The sequence below is a fragment of the Haliotis rubra genome, unplaced genomic scaffold (genome assembly GCF_003918875.1).
Source record: "Haliotis rubra isolate DU_JTF1 unplaced genomic scaffold, ASM391887v1 Scf195, whole genome shotgun sequence".
Lineage (NCBI taxonomy): Eukaryota > Metazoa > Mollusca > Gastropoda > Lepetellida > Haliotidae > Haliotis > Haliotis rubra.
In genome coordinates, this window is record NW_025765947.1 from 852,906 (window position 1) to 876,219 (window position 23,314).

Below are 23,314 nucleotides of genomic sequence, written 5' to 3' on the forward strand. Positions count from 1 at the left end.
AATGAGCTAATGATTTTGTTGTGCAACAGGCATGGCCATGTTTCATCAAACATACATTTGTTGCTTGAAACATTCTTTGCACATCAGATCTTAATCATTATTAGTGAGTGAGGATGGTTTAAGATGCTTTGAGCAATATTCCAGCTTAAAACATCGATTCTAGAAATGGGCTTCATTTTTACCATCTGGGAAATAAAACCGGGACCTGGGATGTGATAAGTAAACCTGTTAACTGCTAAGCTATCCCAACAACCCTTAATGAGAATGTATTACCCGTGAAGATCCAGGTTAGGGTTACAATTGATCTTCAGTAACCCATGCTTGTCGTAAGAGACGACTAACATGAGTGGATGGTCAGACTTGCTGACTTGGTTGACACGTCATCCCTATTGCGTAGATCGATGCTCATGCTGTTGATCACTTTATTATCTGGTTCAGACTTCGATTATTTACAGACCACTGCCATATAGCTGGAATATTGCTGAGTGCGGCGTTAAACTAAACTCACTCTCTCGGACAGGATTTTGCCTGGGTTCTGGTTGGCTCGAGAGAGCGAGAGAGAGAATAAACTGACATACTGCCATTCTTCGATCCAGTTGATTGCCAAACACATGTCCATGTTTATCTGAATCTGACTTAATGGAGTCTTATCACAGGCAGTAATTGTTACAGCAAGAAGTGTTATTGATAACAACTCTCCCAACAAATTACTTGCTATCATCAGAAAACCGATAGACATGCAATTTCTCCTTCAGTATTGATGTCATTTGACAGGACATGCGTTTAAATTAGTGTCAATTGATTGGAACTAATTAATGGAGGTTGTGTTGCAACTGGCAGATTTGTTCATCAATTAGAGTGGGAAAGTTGCAACATATTTTTTCAAAAGCTGGTTGATGTTTGTCAACAATTGCCACCCTGCCACATTCGTGGAAAATTTGTGTTCAGGACATAGCTTTGGCCTCTAAAGTAAGCAAATTGAACAAATGATTTTCTAGTGTTAGAATGGATATTTTTCTTTGTATAAGAAACAAAATAGTTTGCATTGATTGTGTGCTTAAAACTATTTCTGGGTGACATAGTAAGCTTTAAAAGGGAAACTGAAATATTTGAATGCTCAGAAGATATGCTTGTTTTATGAAACCATCATTGCTTTTTGTGTAATGTTACATCAAGAAATTTTAATGGGATTCTACATCATTAGCAAATATGAAAAGATATTTTAGATGACAAATGTGGCAAACCGGTCTAAAACTCGATTATTATGAGCACTCAAATATCATATTTATCAATATTCATCATTTGTCATTATCATTGAAATAACCTATTGGAACTTATCAGGAAGATTATTGTGGGAGTGATTGGTAAGGCATTTTCCCTGTAAATGCCAGTGGGTGAGATATGACAGTCATCAGCTGATATTTTATCTTTCCATTTGATAGTGATGAGCCCAAATTGAAACATCTTCTAATCTGTGCAACTTAATGCTTGATAAGGATACAGTGATATTTCACACTGTTACAAAACTCCAGGACGACCATTGATTTCAATATGTATTGAGTTTAGCATCGAGTGAAGCTGGAAATGTGTCAGTGACAGCCATGAGGATGATTTGTATGAGAAAATATCCAAGCTATCAGGCAGTAAAGGTGGCCCTGTAGACTAACGCTTAGTTTCTGAATATATATATACAATATATATAATATCTTTGCTTGAAATAAACAATTCTTTTTAAATGGAAAAGGAAGATTCAGAGGGCCTGAACCTGAGAACTAGACTTGCTTCATCTGGTGATATTGCATTGCCGAAAGGGTGAGGTAGAAGGGAGGATATGCTTAAGGGACTGCATGACAGACTAGTGGCCTAGACTAATATCCAGTCTCTGAAATGAACATCTTGTTCAGAAAAAACTGTTCCTAAAAATAAAATAAAAAATATACAGAAAAGGAGCCCTGAGACTTTCTTGGTTTCATGAAACTGGAAATCCAGACTTGCCACATATTCTAGACTTGCATGGGCTTTCTTGGATATATTTGTTTCAGGGTCTGTATGACAGACTACCTGGTGGTTCTGTGGTCTAAAATGTACCAAGTCTGTGTAGCTTCCCTTAGCCATGCTTGTTTTTGGCAGCTAACAGGATGGGTGGTGGGGCTCAATGACTTGGTTGATAGATTGATGTCAATCACTGAATTATTGTCTAGCACAGACACAATTATTTACAGACTGATGTCAAACAGCTGGAAAATTACCAACAATGTGACATGGTGTGATATGACTGAAATACTAGCTCACACGCAAACTGTCTCACTGAATATGTGTCCCAGGAAGTTGTAGAGGTTTTAAGGTTTTTTTGCCAGACCTATCAAATATGATCATCTCCAGTGAAAGACATGATAAATTGTGGCTATGGAGAACCACATCACACCTGTCCTTGCTGACATCATGAGATAATTTCTGATCCAACGAGTGTCCAGTGAATGTCCATCAGTGCAGACTGGTCCAAGCTGTACCGATTCCATGATATGTAGGACATGATGTTGGTAGACATAATCAAATACGGGTCATTGCTATCTACAAAGCTTTCACCACAACCAGTCTGAAGACATCTCCTATTGGTGTGTATCGGCATATATCTGTGTAGCCTGTTGAGGTAATGTGTACTTACATTCCCTATCAACATTGTGATGACTGGGCTGATTGAGGGAATTGATGGTATGGCTGATACTTGTGGTACTCTGGTGCAACACTGTCAGGTTAATGAATCATTTGGCTCATCTCACTCAATCCAGTAGGACCTTGACCAGCGATGCAGGATTCATTCTGAAAAAAGTTTGGTTCATGTGGTTCTGTGTTCATATCTTTGTTCAGATACATGTCCAAGATAGTGTCTTTCTGGGAGCTGTTGTGTATTTGTAATGTACTTGTTCTCTTCAAAATGAAAATTCTGTTTTACAAATTGGCTTCTTTGGGTTTAAAGTATTTGTTTCACTAAGAAAGATATGATGAATGTTGGCTACTTTGAAAGTGTGGTATGTTGCATCAGTTGTTGGTAATAGAACTTAGTAAAGGACAATATGGACCAATTGATAAGGACATGAAAACTTAAAATAGGTGACAGAATTTGACTGGATGGTAAGACTTGGTTGATTGGGTGTTGTAGCCTTATGGTTTTGTTTTTAAGGTCAACCAGTGGTTTGTTTGGCCTAGATACCCATGAAGATCAGGGTTTGAATTCGTCGTCAGCAACCCATGCTTGTCGTAAGAGGTGACTGATGGCATCAGATGGTCAGACTTGGTTGACACATGTCATCGTATCCCATAGGCCGGTGCTCATGCTGTTGATTGTCTGTTCCAAACTCTATTATTTACACACAACCATATTGTAGCTGGAATATTGCTGCAAATGGCAAACAACTAAACAAATGTTTGGCCAAGAAGACTTGATTATTCACTGGCCACCATGATATAGCTCTAAAATTGTCACCTTCTTCATAAGTTAACAAAAATCAATGCAAGCGTTATGCTTAGATTCCTTTCTTTTACATTTTACTTTGATTATCATGACATGCTTGAGACATGCACTCTTTGACCCATCGTCTGATGTTCCTTACATAACTGTGGAATAAATGGTTCCTTGTCATCCCTAGGGGCCATGGCTAAGCTCTAGGGTACTACTACCTATTTTTATACACATCTGTTATCCTGATAATCTATGTCCCTGCACTGTTTGACCCAGTGGCCCCTAAGGCGGCTGCAGGTTTACATTCCAAGTGGCTATTACCCACAGTAATGAGGGCTGGATGGACAATATAGGCACCCAGGACATTATGATGTCTTTGACTGATGGTAGCCTGACCTTGCGTTTAGGCGATTTCAACACATGGAGAAACTCACCTGACTTCCCCTTGGGAACACATGGGTACTATGTGTGAAGCCCATTTCTGGTGTCCCCCTGCTGTTATATTGTTGGAATGTTGCTAAAAGTGGCATAAAACTAAACTCACTCGCTCACCCTCATGGGAACCTAAAGGGAAAACAGTTCATTTGTACAACTCACGTTTTAACCTTGTTTCAAATCAACATCATCAATGATGATCATAACTGCCTTTGTTTAACAGTCCTATGGAAGTTGTATTTCTGTGATCACTTTGTAAGATCCACAATGTGTTTGTAGTGTTAGGACCTGTGTAACTGTATAGGTTATCATTGGCTGAAGAATGCCAAAGTGCTGGTGTGGCAATACGAGACAGCTCCCATGGTTTCATTTAGAGCATTCTAATTGTAGCTCCCTGACCCATATCCTTGGTCATGTTTTCAGTCAGAGGGTGGATAGGCCTTCCTGATTACTAACATGTTCAGCTATTCCTGACTGCAACCTTAAACAAGACCCACCTACTCAATATTAACCACTGGTTATGTTGTTAAGGCCCAGTGATGTTTGTTGCAATACTGCTGAATGTTATATGAACACCTTCATATGCAGTAATGATTGCATGGTGACCCTGGAGGTGGTGTCTGTGGCCTGCAGAGGCAGCCTTACTCATAAATACTGTCTTCACCACAGCAGTCATTTGTCATAGCTGTTAAATTGTTTTTAAGAACATTATTCTGTGCTCATTTGAAGATGTCAAAGTGCTGACTTCTTTCACACTCAGGCAGCCATTTGTCATCCTCTTATCTTGTCAATCTTTGTTTTAAATGAATGCTTTTAGTCATTTAACATTGGAAAATATTTTCTGCCATTTAGAACTGACAGTGTATTTCATTTGAATGTTTGACCTACTCCTGAAGATCAGATGGGTGCAAGTTTGTTGACTCCGTCGGCTCATTACATGAGCCAGAAGAAGATTAACCTTTATTGCTCTGTCCATTTATCAGAAATTTCATTGTTCAACTACAGACGTGATAATGAAAAAATGAAGTTTTCACACCAACATAATGGGCAGTACAAGAAGCATTGGTAAATACCCCAATTTGTCCACGTCTGCTTGTAGCCACTAGCCATTCATCAGAAGTGACGTCTGCTTCATTGGCTTGGAGCTAACTGCCCTGCACTCTGGCTTCATGAGTGTTAGCAGCAGAGTGCCGATCAAGTGTTAATAGGGAGCATTCCCTGCAGTTTTGGCATATAAATCAGTCAGGAAGCACTTGGATAGGTTGTATATCATTGCAATAATCAACATGATTTTGACAGCTTGGTGTTGGGAACATCTGTCTGTCACAGTATGTTTGCCCTATCTTGCAGTGTCTGTGTAAACAAGCACACTAAAAACACATATTGCTTCCTTGATATGGCACTGAATACATTAATGATATTCAGATTGAAATGTGTTTTTTGCACACTAAAATGTCGGTGGTTCTGAACGCTATTACTTATCTTTTGTCTCACTACAAATTATTACACACTGACATTCTTCTTACATAAAAATACCAACTGTATTGTTCTGTATGACTCTGTTGATAATATGAAATAATTTTTTTAGATGTTGATACCACTTGATGAATTTGGCTTAATAAAAGTGCTCTCTCCATCAGTTGATTATTAAGGAGGATAGTAATAGTTTTTCTTAACTGTACCTTACAGGTACATTGTTTCCAGAGGGCTCCTTATGAATGTTGAGTTAAATTAGCATGAAACTTGTAAGAAGAATATGAACTGATCTTGAAAAAAGCAAAAGAGATAGATTGCAAGTAGTAATTGAAGCACATTAACCTTTTAGCCAATTTTTTAAATTTTTGTTGAAAGTTTCAAACCAAAGTAAGTACATTACCTCGATTTGTTTTATTATTGGGGGATGGGGGGTGTTTGAGGTGAACCTTTCCTCATGGTCAGTTCCAAGCACTGATACACTGACCATTGCTTACACCCTGACCTGACCGATAGGTGCTGACCCCTCAGACTTGTCATGCTCTAGAGTTACAGTTGGTGCCTGGTAGCAGAAGAATACCCTGCCTTGCCCTGCCTCTGTAACTAACATTATTTACTGTATTTGCTGAATAAGCACATTGGATGCTTAGAAAATTGACAAAGACGGGCTGACTTGTGAAACCATAGACAATAAATAAAATTTGTTTTCAGAGATCAAGTTGTTGAAAGAAAACTTGGTTTACATTTTGCAGAAACTGAGACATTTCATACAGCTTTAAGGCAATAGCGTTCCCCTTCTCCACTAGTGTCTTCTGTGAAAAAGTATGACACACAAAAATATGGACTGTTCCATAAATTTTCAAGCTTAGTAAGGGGCACATAAAGATTAATTACAGATACTGAGATAGCTGCAGAACTTTTGGAGCAGTGCACATATTCCAGCAAACACAGTATGCTACTTCAGTCAGCCAACCAGGTTTGGGGTTTATTCTGGGCAGAAGATTGGTCCCAGCCCCTTTTGCTTCCTGTTATTGATGTGAAAAGTCAAATTTTCAGGTTGCCTGTTCTTATAAGAAGTTCCAGTTTTAGATGCTGGCAGATGGACTCTATTTTGAACACTGTTATTCTGAGATGGTTTGAGTGATGAGTGCTCATTTTGTCTCAGACAATGCATGTTTCTGCCCTGTACAGTGGTAAAATTGTAAAGCAAGATACTGTTACACCAGGCTGCTGAGGGGGAATGAAAGGATGTGCAGGGTGTACAGGGGTGTGAAGGGAAGAGTCGACTTGAGAACCAGGTGGTCGTAAGTGTATGACCTGACTGACAACTTGTCATCATGTGCCCAAGCACACAATGTAACACTCACATACATATTTAAGAAAAAGGCTAACTCTCAATCCCTGAGCAATGGTACCCAAACTCTGTATCCCATATAACTGCCCCATTTTCATAGTTTATGATTCACTTATTAGGGTTAGGTATTGCCATAATTTTCATATTGCGTTATATTGTGATATGTGTTGGTATGTTGCAATATGTTGTGAAAGTGTAACACATGGTTTAAGGTAATGAAATTACTGATTCCTTTCTTTTGAAACAATGCCACTGGCCACTGTCAGGATTTATATGGTTTAAAAATCACGCAAATGCAATTATATGACCATTAAACATTCTCAAAACTATTTGTGTATCATAATATAAAGGATATAGAAATGTTATTAGTATTTTTGACTACATCACGAAAATTACCGATCATGGTCACGGAAATTGCCGATTGTATCGGGTGAACCGGTTCGCGAAAAGTGTACTGCAATATATCGTATTGTGAAGTTCGAATTGCAATATACCGGTTAACCGGTATTATCGCCCATCCCTGCTTATGATATAGAAAATATTGTCAACTTTTGCAACTTTGGACTTTTCCCCTGTGCCATGATATATTGGGAGTACTGTTCAAAGTGGCGATAAATCCAAACTCACTCACTCTTAGGCTGAGATAAATGCTGTTGATACAAACAAAAAGTTACCAATATTGTTATTTCCTTCAGATCCTGAAACAAATCTTAGAACACACAAGCAAGTAGCCAATACATTTGCAAGTCTGAATTTCAGTTTCTGAAAATTAAGAGATTCCTAGAGCTACTGTTATATGTTAAAATATATGTTACCCAAAAAATTCCTTTAATACAGTTTCATGCAAGAGATTTACCATTAGTTGAAGTGAATATTGATACATTTTTTACAAAGTCAATAATCACATAAACTTTTAGTGTGTTAAAAGAATATTTTAAGAAAATTTATGTCAACTCTGACCCTTTGATCTGGTACTGTTTACGTTTTATTGCCATCCCTAATTTATTCCAGTAAGTAATGTACTGCCCATCGTTGGCCTTGCCCTTAAAAACAATTTGTATCCAATGCCAATAGCTTACTGCTTCCATCTGTTTGTTCGCATCAGATTCTGTTGTTGAATTTGATACACTGTGGATCAAAGACTTGTTACAAGAAACGTCATCGTACAGTTTGAGTTGTTTTGGAAGATCATAAATTACACCTTTGCAAATTTGTTTTGACTTGCAGGTGATAAATATTTCCAGAACAAGCACTGAAGCAGGTTTTTTAACTTAATTTTGTTGACTTGGTCTATTAAGTACCATATTTGTTTGTGTTTATGATGTGAGACTAGGAAAGCCTGCGCTCTGCATGTTTGAGGCTGTGAAGATGTGTGAGAATCGAGGGAGGAAGTTGCTGTAAGCGAGTTGCTATTTTGACTGGCTGTGTTAAGCATCTGTCAAACAGGCTATAGATCCACCTCTATGCTATGCTGCCAATTTACAGAGTTGGAACACAACCATACCGCTCACTGTTGCACATTACTACAGTTGCCAAACCCTGACATGGCAGCAGGATTGCCAGCACATGTCCAGAACACATCCTTACATCACTGTGGTTGTTGGGGCTGTTGAACTGTTGATATCCATGAACTATCTCTATATGTCCATTACTTGTAGTGGAACTGTCTGCTTATAGCCATGAATTGTGATTGTTCAACTGGCGTGTGTGGATGAACAGTTTATAGCCATTGCTTGGACTTCAACAGACCATTCATACCCATGGCTTCAGATCATTTAACTGTTTATATCAATGGCTTTGGCTTGTTCAACAAGCTATTCATACACCTGAATTCTGAATGTTGAATATACTATTTTTCATACATGGTTTGGAGATGTTCAACAGACTATTCATACCTGTGACTCTGGATCGTTAAACAAACTGTTAACACCCATGACTTTTTAACATTGAACAGGGGTGGTGGGGTAGCCTAGTGGTTAAAGCATTTGCTCGTCACGCCGAAGACCTGGATTCGATTACTGTTTCCAGTGTCCCCCGCCACATTACTGCTAAAAGTGGTGTAAAACCATATTCACTCGCTCCCTCCTGATTGTATTCAGCAGCGTCCATATGCGTACGTACATCCCGATTCTTGTTAAAATGATATCTCATGAACTGTTGTACCCAATGTCTTCAAAGTTGGTGATTTTGGTGACCTTGACCTTATCTTCAAGGTCATCATGACACTTTGGCTACTTTTCAAACTTATGTAAACGCAATCTCTCATAAAACATTGCACCCAATGTCTTCAATTATTCAATACAACCTACATTGGGTGATTATGCAGACACTAGTCATTTCTTGTATGTGACCAAAAAATAAAAAGTAGTAAATATGTTGTAAATATTTCATTCTTCTTTAGCTGCGGGGGACATTGAACAATCCATCCATGCTCAAAACTTGGTCAGTGAACAAAGTAACAATAAAACTCACTTAGAAATGACGAAAATACCATTGACTACATTTATTTTGCCATATCTGTATAACTCCCTCTATCGCCATCACAATCAATTGACATCACTATGCTCTTTATCCTAATGGTTACAGCGTTGGCTTGTCACGCTGAAGACCCGGGTTCGAATCCCCACATGGGTACAATGTGTGAAGCCCATTTCTGGTGTCCCCTGCCGTGATGTTGCTGGAATATTGCTAAAAGTGGCATAAAACCAAACTCAGTCAGTCAGTCTTTATCCCTGAAGCTGGTTACTGAACTTTTAGAATCACGACACTGGTTATTATGGCTTACCGATTGAAAATGTTGGGAGACTGATTTCAGATGAATAAAATCTCACCATCATATCTTTCTTGCTCAAATATGTCAAGTCTTGATGATAGAAGTAAGAATATCCTCCAACTGCCTTATCAATACTTCTTGATCTGTTTGATCTTGGAAAACACTCGTTTGAGATTCTAATTTTGAAAAAAGAGAATCCCTTTCGTTTAAATGTCTGTTAGATGACAGGCAGATCTGCAAAACTTGTAATTACATTTGCTTGTTTCATCTCAGGTTAGTATGAAGACAGCCTGTATGACTAAACGTGACATGGGTATGACATTGTAATATTTCCTGCAGAAGTATGATCATCTGTCTCATGCACACAGCCTACATACATGTTGTGCATTGTACACACTCTCACAGAATGCATTACACCTGCATTTGACAGGATAATGAGAACTGCATGCATGCATTCAGGGAATAAAACAAATTTGAATTTCCAGCTTGAAGTGGTTGAATGCAGATGTGCAGGGACAGTTTTTTTGTAACTGGATTCTAGTTATGTTTGGAGCTGTTTAATAAACAAGGACTAAGGGAGATCATTAACCACAGTTATTTAGCATTAGTTGAGTTCATACACTTTGCTGTAGCATAAACCATAAAGAAGCATGGATTTCAAGATGTCTTGGAGTGCTGCATTCAATTTTTGAGTCCACTAGCCTGTTCAGTGATTCTGTAGCTTTCAGTCTGAATATTAATGACTTTAAGCTACGATAACAATATTGGAACAAATTTTATTAGATTCAGGCTTCAGTTGCTGAAATTGTGTAAATATTTGCTTATTGGTTTGTATTGTTTTGCAGACTGCCTTATGGATCTCGTGGGAGTTGAAGGATGAGCTGATTACACCGCTGCAGTCTCTGGTGGGCCACTTCTGGGAGGGCGTGGAGGCATGTGGGGGTGTGCAGAACCAACACTGTGTGCCCCTCCTGCAGAATCTGGTGCACCTACTTAAGTCTCAGTCAAGGTGGGTGCTGCAAATGGTGGGGTGTAGACTGGGTAGACAAGGTGTGATTTCATGCGTGTGCAAAACCAACACTGTGTGCCCCGGGTACAGTGCAGATTGCTTATAGTAAAGGTGCACACTGTGTAGGGTGGATCCACTTGGGTCCAGATGCTCATAGTGTAGACTGGTATAGTTGGGTCCAGATGGATCCTTCTGTTCATGGTGTAAACTAGTAAGGGTGAGTGTAGATGGGTGCTTATGGTCATGGTGTAATCTTGATATGGTGGGTCCAAAATCGGTTCTGATGGTCATGGTATAAGTTGGGTATGATGGGTCCCAGTTGGATCCTGTTGGTCATGGTAGAATCTGGATATGATGGATCATGATTGTTGATGGTATTATCTGGATATGATGGGTCCTGATGATCCTGGTGTATACTGGGTTTGGGTTGATGGGTCCTGGTGCTTACTGTTTTATCTCAATTTGATGGAGATGGCTATGGGCAATGAAATCAAGCTTTCAAGGGCCAGGCCAGTAACTCCTTAAAACTATCCCAACGTAAGCCTGTTGATAGTCACTCTGAAAGTCTGTCACACCATTCAGATGGTACACAAAAACATTTTTATCAAAGTCTTCATTTGAAATGTGGGCAGTGGGGTAGCCTAATGGTTAAATTTATAAGTTGAATTTGCATTTTGATCATTTGTTTCGCATGTCCATACCGTATCATCTGCTGAAGACCCGAGGTTGAATCCCCACATGGGTACAATGTGTGAAGCCCATTTCTGGTGTCCCCTGCCGTGATGTTGCTGGAATATTGCTAAAAGCGGCGTAAAACCAAACTCAGTCAGTCAGTCGTTTGAAATGTAACTCGTATTTCAGTGTAATGAAGTTACGTCCTCTGTAAGTGTAACTTACCTGATGAATAGTCAGCTTATTTTGCTTATCACCATAGGTTCATGGCTGTTGAGGGGAGTAATGAATCACCCACTGTGCAACACAATATTCTGTGTCACAATATGAGTATGTCAGCAATTGGTCCTATATCAACAAAACAGCACTATCATAATTGATGGTGACAAGAAAATGTTATGAACCTAAAGTGGGAAATACTATTTTCTGCTTGTTTGTTCAAAATGTTTCAAACCAGTGTTTTATCACATGATCTAAATCTACAAGATGTGTTTTGTTTGGTTGCCAATAAGTTCTTAAATATTGAAATGTGACATGCAAAGTGTCATGTTAAAGTGTTTCCTATCAATCGTTGTATAGCAACTGTACCAACAAGATGAGTATCATATCGCAACAAAGTGTATCATTACAGACCTATCCGCGACACCTATCTCACCCTAATTCCTATATCACAACTACCTCTCCCTCTATAGACATCAAGTGCTAAATCAGTCATCAGGTTCCTCTGTGTCTAAAATGGGGATTAGATGGCCATGTCAGGAAACATATATCATTAATACTGACATGGCCAAACACCGGGGCTTTGTTCCACTAGACTAATGACCAGATATGTCTTTGTGAAGGGGTCATTAAAGGCATGTTCTGAGATTGTTGAGTTGATTGGGGCTGAGGGAAGACCTCAACTTGGGCCTTGCTGTAGTGTGTTCAGATGGTCATGTGAGCTCACAGGATCACCACAGGTTTATCTGTACTCATGGGGATGATATAGATAGCTTATTCACTCACTCTCATGCTGAAGGATTGGTTGTCATATACAGTAATACAGAAATATACTTGAGGTATTTTTTCTGCTTACTGGAGAATTGACTTTTGTTTGCTTTTAATGAAGGTTTAAATGTAAAACTGGTGTGCATACTGTATAAATGCTTCAAAACATATAGCAGTTATTTCTTGAAGATAAATATAATCATATAACTTCAATGACTGCTTATTAATAATCAACACATTGTTGACATGCAACACCGTTCCTGTCCGTTCTAATCTCATCCAATCAAGATACAGTTGTCAGCAAAAAGCATGATCTGATATTTTTTCAATATAATATATGGATCTATAGATGATAGATAGATGAAAAATATTTTTAAAGAAATATGCACCAGTGATGGGATTCACTGATACATTCCACTGATATATTATACTTGAAAACTGATACACTATAGTCCTGCCAGTAGAATGATTTGTGCACTAAGGCAGTATTGACATTTAAAAAATCATAGTTTTGATGTCAAACTAATCAGGATAGGATTTCTTACTGCCTATAGCACAAGAAAATGTCACATCTGATTGTAAAATCCTACAAGAGGAATCCTGAATTAACCAGTTTTTAAGTCGAATGCAATGAGCTGCTGCTGGTCAGGCCATATGGAACATGGAGAATTCCAACCAGAATGGCATACACTGAGTGTCTGTATAGCTATCATGTTATGATATCACATTGATAAGTGAGGAGGGTGTATTGTGACACCTTACAGAAATGTATCCTATCTGGACCCTTCATAACACTGAGGGGGCGGTGGGGAAGCCTAGTGGTTAAAGCGTTCGATCGTCACGCTGAAGACCTGGGTTCCATTCCCCACATGGGTACAGTGTGTGAAGCCCATTTCTGGTGTCCCCCACCGTGATATTGCTGGAATATTGCTAAAAGCGGCGTAAAACTGAACTCACTCACTCACTCACTCATAACACTGAGGCCACTTGCCGAGTCTCCACAAAACGACATATGTTCTGTATGCCAGACTGGTGGAAAATCAGTCACAGCTGGGTTTGTTTAGTTGGAAATGAAATGTCTCAAGAAAGTCAGTTTTGTGTTTATACAAAAGCTGCCGTGGTTTGAACAAGTAATTCTTCAGTTTGCCATGCCATTTGTCACTTGCAAAGGAAACAAACTGGGTTCATGCACTGTATAAAAGGTTCCCATCCCATTGAGATCCCCATATACCCCAACTACCTTGATTTTTGTTCATAATATCCATCACTGGTTTGTCCTGTCCCAACTTGTTTATTGACAGCCTGCCATAATGTAACTGGAACATTGAGTGTGGTGTTTATCAATATACAAAAAATATATGTGTAAACATGTCCAGTCATGTTCATGCCAAGCAGTGGGAACTTAGGTACAACTTTGTTATTAACCCCTTTAGTTGGAAGCATGTCACAATCAAAACACCTGCCTCATCTCATGTTTGTTTATTTATTTTCAGCAGCTACTAATATTAGCATGAATTGTTGTTGAAACTATATAATGTGGTCACAAAAGCCAAGGGGCAGTGGGGTAGCCTTGTGGTTAAAGCATTCGCACATCACGCTGAAGACCTGGGTTTGTTTCCCACATGGGTACAATGTGTGAAGCCCATTTCTGCTGTGATGTTGCTGGAATATTGCTAAAAGCAGGGTAAAACCATGCTCACTCACTCACTCACAAAATCCAAAGTTAAAAAGGCATGTACAAGAGCAAGATGGACTGTGTAACTTCTCACCATTTTGTGCAATATATTTTTGGATGTGTTATGTGATGCTATTACATATTGTATTGACATGTGTACAGATATGAGGAATTAAAGTGAGCTACAGAGCCTCTGGGTATACCGTTAGTGTCATGTACATTGTTATATTTTAGTTATTTCTTAAGTTTGATTCTGTTTCATTTTCTTATGACAGAGATAAGGCAAGGTGAGATGTTTGTTCATGTACAATTGGTACTGCAAAGCACGTTATCAGATGTTATTGTAACTGGCTTTTGTACTTTTCACCATAATCTTTCTTTCTTTCTTTTGTACCTTCTCTCTTTCATGCCTTGTATCTTTTTCGTGCTTTCGTGTGCCTTGGGCCCAGCTTCTTAGAGAGTCCAGTTATGGACTTTCTTGTGAAAGGGTGGTGGTAGGGTAGTCCAGTGGTTAAAGCCTTTGCTCGTCACGCCGAAGACCCAGGTTTGATTCCCCACATGGATACAGTGTCTGAAGCCCATTTCTGGTGTCTCCTGCCATAATAGCTGGAATATTGCTAAAAGCGGCATATCACCATACTCACTCACTCTTGTGAAAGCCTCTATTGAATAAACTATATGCCCAGTACATTTTAGGAATTATGATTGGTTGTTGATTTCAAGGTTATGAGAGAGACTTTTTGTGTTGAAACATCAATAGAGATGGGGGAGAGATACCATTTAAGGAAAGAAGCTAATGGGGCCCAGGGTGTATTCAAGGATGGAACTTGTCATCAATAATTCAAAATTATAAGAGATTAATGAATATTAAATGTAATTTTGAAATTATTTTAAGTTATTTTTGGAAAAAGACATTTTCCCCATGTTCATCAGAGAACAATGAATAGAACAAGAGTAAGATTGAGCATGAAATTAGGACACCTATGATTTGTATAAGATGGTCTTGTTAAAGGACTTGCAGTGAGACCGTCCATGTTTGCTTTGTTTGGACATCTGATCTTGTGTTTATTGTCATGGTGGGGAATCAGTGAGCACATGCTTCAGGTTATATGTATCTTTGGAGCAGGGTCTGTTGATGTTTTCCTGAAATCTCTAACATTTGTTATATATTCTTGTTTCAAATACGTCTTGCAAGTTTCTGCACATTGTTTACGATGGCACTGTGTTCTCTGTTGAAGTTGAACATTTTGTTTGTTTGCACTTTGTTAGGGAATGATAAAAACTTGAATCATTGTGGGCTTTGCACTGCAGTTTACCAGCCATTTGAATTATCTGTTTTCAATGCAAAAATGACATCTTTAGAAGATCATGTTGATATGAAAGTGGCATTTCTCATTATACTGTACGAGTTGTTTAGGAGAGGGTAAAACACCTCATTCAGATGTGAAGATAAAAAATGAAAGAGATATATTGGTTTTCTTCTGTACAGTTGTACTGTTCTGGGGCAGAGTTTTCCACAGTATCACCTGCCTGGTGTAGGAGTTGACTGATGTGGTTTTGGTGGTTGCAGTGTGCCACCTGCTAAATTGTAATCATATTGTGTTGGTGTATAGCACTGTTCATGAGACTGCACCTGTGGCCCAGTCGACTGAGGGAGCAGTGGGGTAGCCTAGTGGTAAAAGCATTCGCTCGTCACACCAAATGCCCAGGTTCAATTCCCCACATGGGTACAATGAGTGAAGCCTGTTTCTGGTGTCCCCTGCTGTGCTATTGCTGGAATATTGCATAAAACCATACTCGCTACCAGTGGACAGAGCATCTGCCCAGGGAGCAGGAGGCTCTGCCACATCATATAAAAAAATGTGAAAAGATGGTGCTTTTTGTTACCTTGCCTGGTGCATGTTATTAAGGGGATAAAACAAGGTCTGGTTGATTTTGAGTCCGTATACTATGTGTGAAGAGTACCCATGTTAAACTTTAGCATGTTGTCTCAGGACTAGCACAGTAAAACAAGATTTAGCAGACCTAACTAGCACACATTCATACACACGATAACAAGATAACTTGATGTAGGTGTAATATAGGCACAAACCAAATCACTTCCTCGTCACATCTACATCTGAGGGAACCAAGGTCATGCTTCTTCAGAATACTGCATCTTCTTATCCCCTTGTGAGATGTCAAAATGATGTGGCGAACTATGGAAATTGTTTGGTTGTGAACACAGCTCACAGAATAGCTGAAGCAACTGTCATCGCTGAAAACACCCATGGTTACAAAATGTAACTACCCGTGAAGGTCTGGGTTAGAATGAACCTTCAGTAACCCATGCTTGTCATAAGAGGCAACTAACGGGATCGGGTGGTCAGGCTCACTGACCAGGGTTGACACATGTCATCGCATCCCAATTGCATAGATCGATGTTCATGCTGTTGATCCCTGGGTTATCTGGTCCAGATCCGATTATTTACAGACCGCCGCCATATAGCTGGAATATTGCTGAGTGTGGCGTAAAACTCAACTCACTCACTCACTCACAAAATGTAACTTGGTTCATTGTGTCATGGTGACCATGGGAATGGATCACAGCTCTTTCTGTCAACCACTGGGTCATCTAGGGAGGGTAACAGGTGGAATAATGGTAAATGTAACTTAAAACAACATTCACTCTCCTAAGTGTGCAGAGATTGCAGTGTATTTGGACCTTGCCAGCACATTGCGATAGGACTTGACAACAAGTTCACAACTAGAAACTGTTCTTTTTAATCACTGTCAAAACAATGTTTTTGTCCTTGTTCCACCTCCTGCCAGAGGAATATGTTCTAAATGTAGACATGTGCAGTTTGTTGGAGATGTATGTCAGTTTAACTTTAACACAAACACACTGGCACCACTGACTCGATAACCTTGTTGAACTTGAAGAACTATTCAAGTTGTACTACCCAGTAAATGAAGATGAATGCATCTGCCAGTGGCCCTGGTTAAAGCTGTGATGTGGCCAGTTGTGACAGGAAACTACATTCACTCACTCTTATCTTTCACGAGAATTGAATAGAACTTTAAAAACGATAAAATGAAATTTTTTCCCAGCTTTTGAGCTGTCAAGCTAATATAACATAGAATTCGTGCATGTGAATCAAGAGACAATTTCTTCAGTATTTCTGGAAAGATAGAACTTTAAACCTGCTGCCTGTGCCAAACAATTTTGAAGCTACTAGCTCTTGGAATCATGAGTAGACTTGTGACTTGATACATGGACTAGGATGGTGGGGTGGTTTAAGTGTTCACCTAAGGTCCTGGTTCAGTTCTCCAGTTTCTGGTGTCCCTGCCATGATACAGGAATATTGCTAAAGCAGCATGTAACCTCACTTATACATTTGGATGCAGTTGTACAAAGCAACCTTGGCAGTAAGTGTGTTAAGGTATGGGCAATACAAGCACAAGATTGCTTTGGACTCTTTGAAGTGAGAAAACTGACTTGTTAAATCATGGACTGAAGCCATGGGACAGCAGGCTAGCATGATTCAAGACTTCAGCCATACACTGAAGACCTGTGCATTTCCTGCAGTGTATGTTTCCCTCTGTGGTGTTGATGGAATAGTGCTAAAAGGAGCATAACATCTCGCATTGGATTTTGGCTGTTGGCTGAAGTCGCAGACTGCATGGGTTTATATTTTCTTGTGTCTGCATTAAATATAGTAAGTCAGAGGTGAATTTAGAAATGGCAGATGGGTTATGGTATTTATCATTCTTGTAGATTAAATACTATCAATACCAATCATAATACTCATCATAGGATGATATGGTAATATGATTGGTTTCACAGGTAACAAGGGCAGGCATTATTGATATGAAAAGCTTCTGTAGGGCACACAAAACATATTCCCACCTACCATTACCCATGAAATTGAATTTACTGGGTGGCTGAAATCATGCTGCTTATTTTCAGGGGGTAGGGTTTATTGCAGCATAAAAAGGTCTTTTGTCATGACAGCGTGTAATTATTAGGGGCATTGTTTGGTTGAGTTGATGTCAATACATGCACCTAGTTGCCTGGTCAGATCTCGACGGCTGGGGGTATGGTCCCAACAAAAATCACCAGTTGTTACCTCATTATTAGGACATACATCCCAACATTGTACCTCGGGGTTATGGAGGACATTTGAGGTCATGAGCCAATCTGGGTGCGTATAGGTGTTTTGATAACAGTACACTGATATAGAACCGTTTGTGAATGCTATGTGGACATCTTGTTACAGAATTGGAATGTCAAGTCGTCAATTTTGAGCTTATAATTTCCTGCAAATTCTTTACAGTGCGTCATGTGATGTTATGGTGCTAGTAAAGACCCGAGTGGTTGAATATCTGAGTGTTATTTTTATATTCAAAGGAAAAATATGTGTTAATGCTTTGATACAATGAGACTGAAAATTGAAGTATTGTGTAAATGTTGTGGAATTTGTGCTTGGTGTTAAAAAGCCATAAATTGCTTTTTGAGTTCCGATATCATTTGGTGGAGGTTTTATGGTTGTCATAACTCTCCATGGTAGCCATTCTGTGAAATTCAAATTTGCATGGCTGCCAGGGGGGATAATTCCATCTTTTATAGCCAGAGCCTGGCCTCATACGCAACACCCAGTGCATTCAATCCAAATGTAATTCAAGAAATTCACATTACGCAAAATTGAATCATGGAATTATTTGTTAACCATGAGGCAATCACATTACCAGAATACAACTGTTTCTCAAGGTATGTGGAATGTGTACAAATATTGTAAGGTTATTTCACCCGTGGTTATGTGTATTTTGTAGATTTGGATCTCACAAGATGATTGTAATCTGATTTTGAAAACACAAATATTTGTTTTGCTTCACTTTTCAAATTTGTTTGAACTTGAGTTTTAAATTTTGTGATTTTTACTTTGTCCCATCACATAACTGAATCAGCACTCATGTCCTGTGTTAAAACTTTAAAAAAAAATTAAAATTTAGAAATTATCCTAATGTGGCTATAGGTGGCCAAGTCAACACAATTCAGTTGGCAGAGTTGTATCCCTTTATCCTGTGATCATGGGACTGAATCCCAGATTCACACTGATTCAGTTTCAGCACTCTACCCATAATTATGGGTTACACCAAAGTGTTGTACATCCAAAGATTCAATCGTTTCATATTCTTGGGGTTGGTGAATCACCAACTTCAAATTTTATCATGAAAATTTAGTTGTTCCAGAAAATGCTTGAAGAAAATTAAGCTTTCAAACATTGAAACAATTAGATTGCCTTCCATAACAAATGCATTGTTTCAAAGTTGTTGTTTAGTTGTAAAACCATTTTCACTCCAAAATCAAAGATAAGCCATGATATACAAATACTGTTGAACTCCAAATTCATTTTAGATATAAAGTCAGATCATATTGATGTTGAAACAGGCATCATATTGATGCTGATTTGAAAAATGAAACATAACCTGGCGATGATGATATTCCAACATGGTAAGTGAAGTACCTGATCTGCTCAGCATCATCTGCTCAGCATCCCTGCTTCAATACACTACACCAAATCTGGAATGTAGCAAGAATTTCTTGACCAGAAGAACACAAAGATTATTGAATATGTTGACTGGTTCATGTTTAGCCAGGCCTTTTATGTCAATTCCTCAGCAATGAGTGACCAAGTGTTCATGTTTCATCTCTGTCTTGACCATGCTGTGGTCAGTGAAGACATCTAAGATGGATGAACATGACTGTTATTCTACATCCAGAGTGTATTATTGTATGCAGCAAACCACATGTTGGAACACTGGGACATTCCTCGTCTGATCTTCTGGGAAGAAAGATTCCAATTTGTAGCATTATTTGACATCCACTTTGCAACAAGTGACAAAGTTGTATCCCAAACACCAAGTTGTCCACCAATTCATCCCAAGTTTGACATCATGTACACTTGTTATGTCTCTTGTCAAATTTGGCTGTTTTTACAAAATATGTTCAATGTTTTCACATGATTCATGAGAACTTTTGCAAATATGAAACTAATACTTACAAATTTTACGATTTCCACTTGCATCAAGGGCTTATCTTTGTAAGGCACTGCAGAGTTGTAGCCCTTTTATCATGATAGGATCTGCTGATTGTATGTTTGAGACATATAGATTATGATCACTGTCTCTGTCTCAGCACAATAACTGTGATCATCAGTTTCATCAAAGTTGTAAACATACAAGACCTGCTTCACTTTTGGCTTCCTGTCACATAAAACTGTGAAATGTTGAAATAATGTTCCTGTTGGCATAAATGCTGACTTAAGGGACTTTCCGCTCATGCAGTCTTTCAATGAACTAGAATAGTGTTCAAAGCAACTTTGAAGGCCAACTCTCTCACATTGGTAAATGCATGTGTTGTGGAGGAAGTAGTTCCTGTAAATCTGTGGTTGTTTTCTAGTTTCATGTTGACAGCCAAATCCTTGCTGTTGTCAACTTTCTTTAATGTTTTGTGATACTTCACAATCTGTGTAACAATTTGAAAAGCCAAGTCTTGCTTCCAGGGAGTGATATCAATCTTATCGCTAAGGTAATCGTAACTAAGATTGCTTTGTGGACGGGGCCCTTGTGTATTTCTAATATCTTGGTAATCATACCCATTCATATTTGATCATTGTAACTTTGCATTATGGCAGAACAGTTAGAGCTATCCATTCCTTCACCTGTTGTTGTGAAATAGAGCTAATTCCTTTGTCTGACAAAGTTGCTGAATCATCACAACTGGAATGTTCAAGTGTGTTCAAGAGTTTTCTTGTGATTGTAGATGGGAGGATGCCTGCTCTACTTGTCGTAAAATCTTGGAGTTGAACCCAGACCTGGTTGACATCTGGCTGGTGGCAGGTGACCTGTACGCTGCGTGCAAGGAAGTGGAAGGAACTAGACATGTAAGTTGTCATACATAATGTCAATTAAGTCCCAGACACCATGATTCCTTAGCCATCCATTCCACCTTCGTCCCACATGATCACCACAGGGATTCGTGTTAGAACTCATCCCCAGTAACTGATGGGGTCATGTCTTGTTGGATCAGGTGGTCAGACTTCGGTAAGATGGCTTCTGTTTTGTCATCTTACCCCGAGACCCGTGAAGATCCGGGTTAGAATTCATCCTCAGCAACCCATGCTTGTCTTATGAGGCGACTAATGGGATCAGATGGTCATGCTTGCTGACTTGGTTGACATGTTAGACAATCACTGCGTCACCAAACTTGATTATTTACAGACCGCCGTCATATAGCTGGAATATTGCTGAGTGCTTAGTAAGACTAAACTCACTCACTGAGTGCAGCATAAAAATAAACTCACTCACTCACTCTTACCCCGACGGCATGGACTGTTGCCTCTAATATCAGTCATGTATAGCTCAGATTCTTATTTACAGGGTGCTGTAATGTAGTATTGCTCAATATAAAAAAAAGCACACAGATACACATCCTGCATGATACTAAATTGCTGTTTAAAGCAGCACTAAACCTGCTTACTCGATACTGTGTAACAATCATTCACAAGATGTATGCCCAAAGCACTAACATTATTGCACTGGTCAATAGATTAGTGTGCTCTACAACCAAAGCTGCCTGTGAGGTGCTAGAAGGTTAACAGTCACGTAACAATCTCATCCTACTGGGTACCCATTCACTGCTAGGTGAACAGAGGCAATTTTAAACAAAGTCACTTGCCTATGTGAGATCACATGTGGTACAGGTGGTTTGTTGTGGGGCAGGAATGAAGTCCTAGAAGCTCTCAGGGGTGAAGTTGCCAAACATGGTCACCCATCCAAGAACTTGATGGTCAACCTTGCCTAACTTCAACTGATTTGTGACCAATGTTCTTGTTACCACAGGACCACACACCACTGTTATTTTTATGAATAGACTTGACGGAAAGGATGTCCTAGAGCATTCTAAGATGAAAACCTGGAATAATAAATTCATCCTAGATTTATTGCTGTTTGATTGTGAAGGAATGCTTTAGATAACATCTCATTCATCAATCAATTTATCATTGTCAGTGTCGGCGAGACCTTGGAGGTTATTTTCTTATGCATTGCATATTCAAGGATATTTGCACATGAAGTTTACTTGTATTCCCACTGAATTTCTCAAACCTTGAAAAATTGAATATCTTATTTTTCGAACATGAATTCTTGTTTTCTTGTTGAATCTTTGTTTTGTAAAAAGTTTGTTGTTTCTTCAATAAGAAGGATGTAAAGAATGAAACAAGAAGGAAATATATATTGTTGAACTTACTTTTCCTGTGTGTTTTGTTATCCTCCAGTATGTATTCTCAATTACGACTCAGCTGACACTTTCCACTCCCAGCATGCAAGTCACTATTGCCCCACTCTTGCAGTGTTGGTTGACATGGAAACCATGCAGGTGATGATGATTACTTGTGATAAGAAACAAGTGCAGGTCTGGTCACGTGACCAGACACCAGATGGCGCTGGTTTCCACTGTCAACACAGACAGGAAGCAGTACATTGGCAGGAAGTAGACTAAATCGTATGTCACCAAACGTTGACATTGGCTTTAAGTTGACACCAGAGACGTCCCTCTGAGAAACGTCTGGGATAGATTTGTGACAAGTGTTTTGCACACACGTGAACATGGTCGGAATCATACTTCTCATATTTGTCAGATTTGTTTGTTGACGGTTGTGTTTTTTGTGTGCTGTGAATGTGGGCACAAATGTTTCGGTTTTAGGCTGTGAGTCGACAGCCTCATGTATGTTGTACATGCTAGTCAGGGCCACACACTCTCTTCCAGGGTCCTGTACATGACTCAAATCACAAACACTGAGGGGCGGTGGGGTAGCCTAGTGGTTAAAGCATTCGCTCATCATGCCTAAGACCTGGGTTTGATTCCCGGCGAGGCACACTATCAGATGTTATTGTAACTGGCAAATGTTTTTGACTTTTCACCATAATCTTTCTTTCTTTTTGTACCTCTTTCTTTCATGCCTTGTTTCTTTTTCGTGCTTTTGTGTGCCTTGGGCCCAGCTTCTTAGTGAGTCCAGTTATGGATTTTCTTGTGAATGGGTGGTAGTAGGGTAGTCCAGTGGTTAAAGTGTTTGCTTGTCATACTGAAGACCCAGGTTTGATTCCGACAACATGGGGAATACCACATTACTCGGTATTCCCGGAGCAGTATTACTTGATTGTTGGCACTAAGCAACTGTGTCATCCTGTCCTGGAGATCAGGACCAGACAGACCAGTACTTCAAGCTGCAGCAATGGTGACACACAGTTAATCTGGTCACACATTCTCTCCATTTCACTTGTCTTTTATGACAAGCTTGAGGTGTTGTTTCTTATACATCTTGGTTTAGAAAGGCCTAAAAAATCTGTGAAACAAGACATCCTATTTCTCTTTCTTGACATTTACAGAAAGTTCATGCAATAAAGCATATAAAAATGAATGCCTTGTAACATAA

At 39.2% G+C, this 23,314-nt stretch overlaps 1 protein-coding gene across 1 annotated transcript in view; it reads left to right on the top strand.

The window, feature by feature from the left end:
• LOC124274871 (zinc finger C3H1 domain-containing protein-like) overlaps positions 1-23,314 on the top strand; it is a gene marked incomplete at its 5' end in the record, with an annotated part of 98,930 nt that overhangs the window by 49,543 nt on the left and 26,073 nt on the right. The window contains 3 exon segments of the mRNA XM_046710243.1: positions 10,341-10,504; positions 14,114-14,125; positions 20,644-20,764. Coding sequence (XP_046566199.1) covers positions 10,341-10,504; positions 14,114-14,125; positions 20,644-20,764 — 297 coding nt within the window.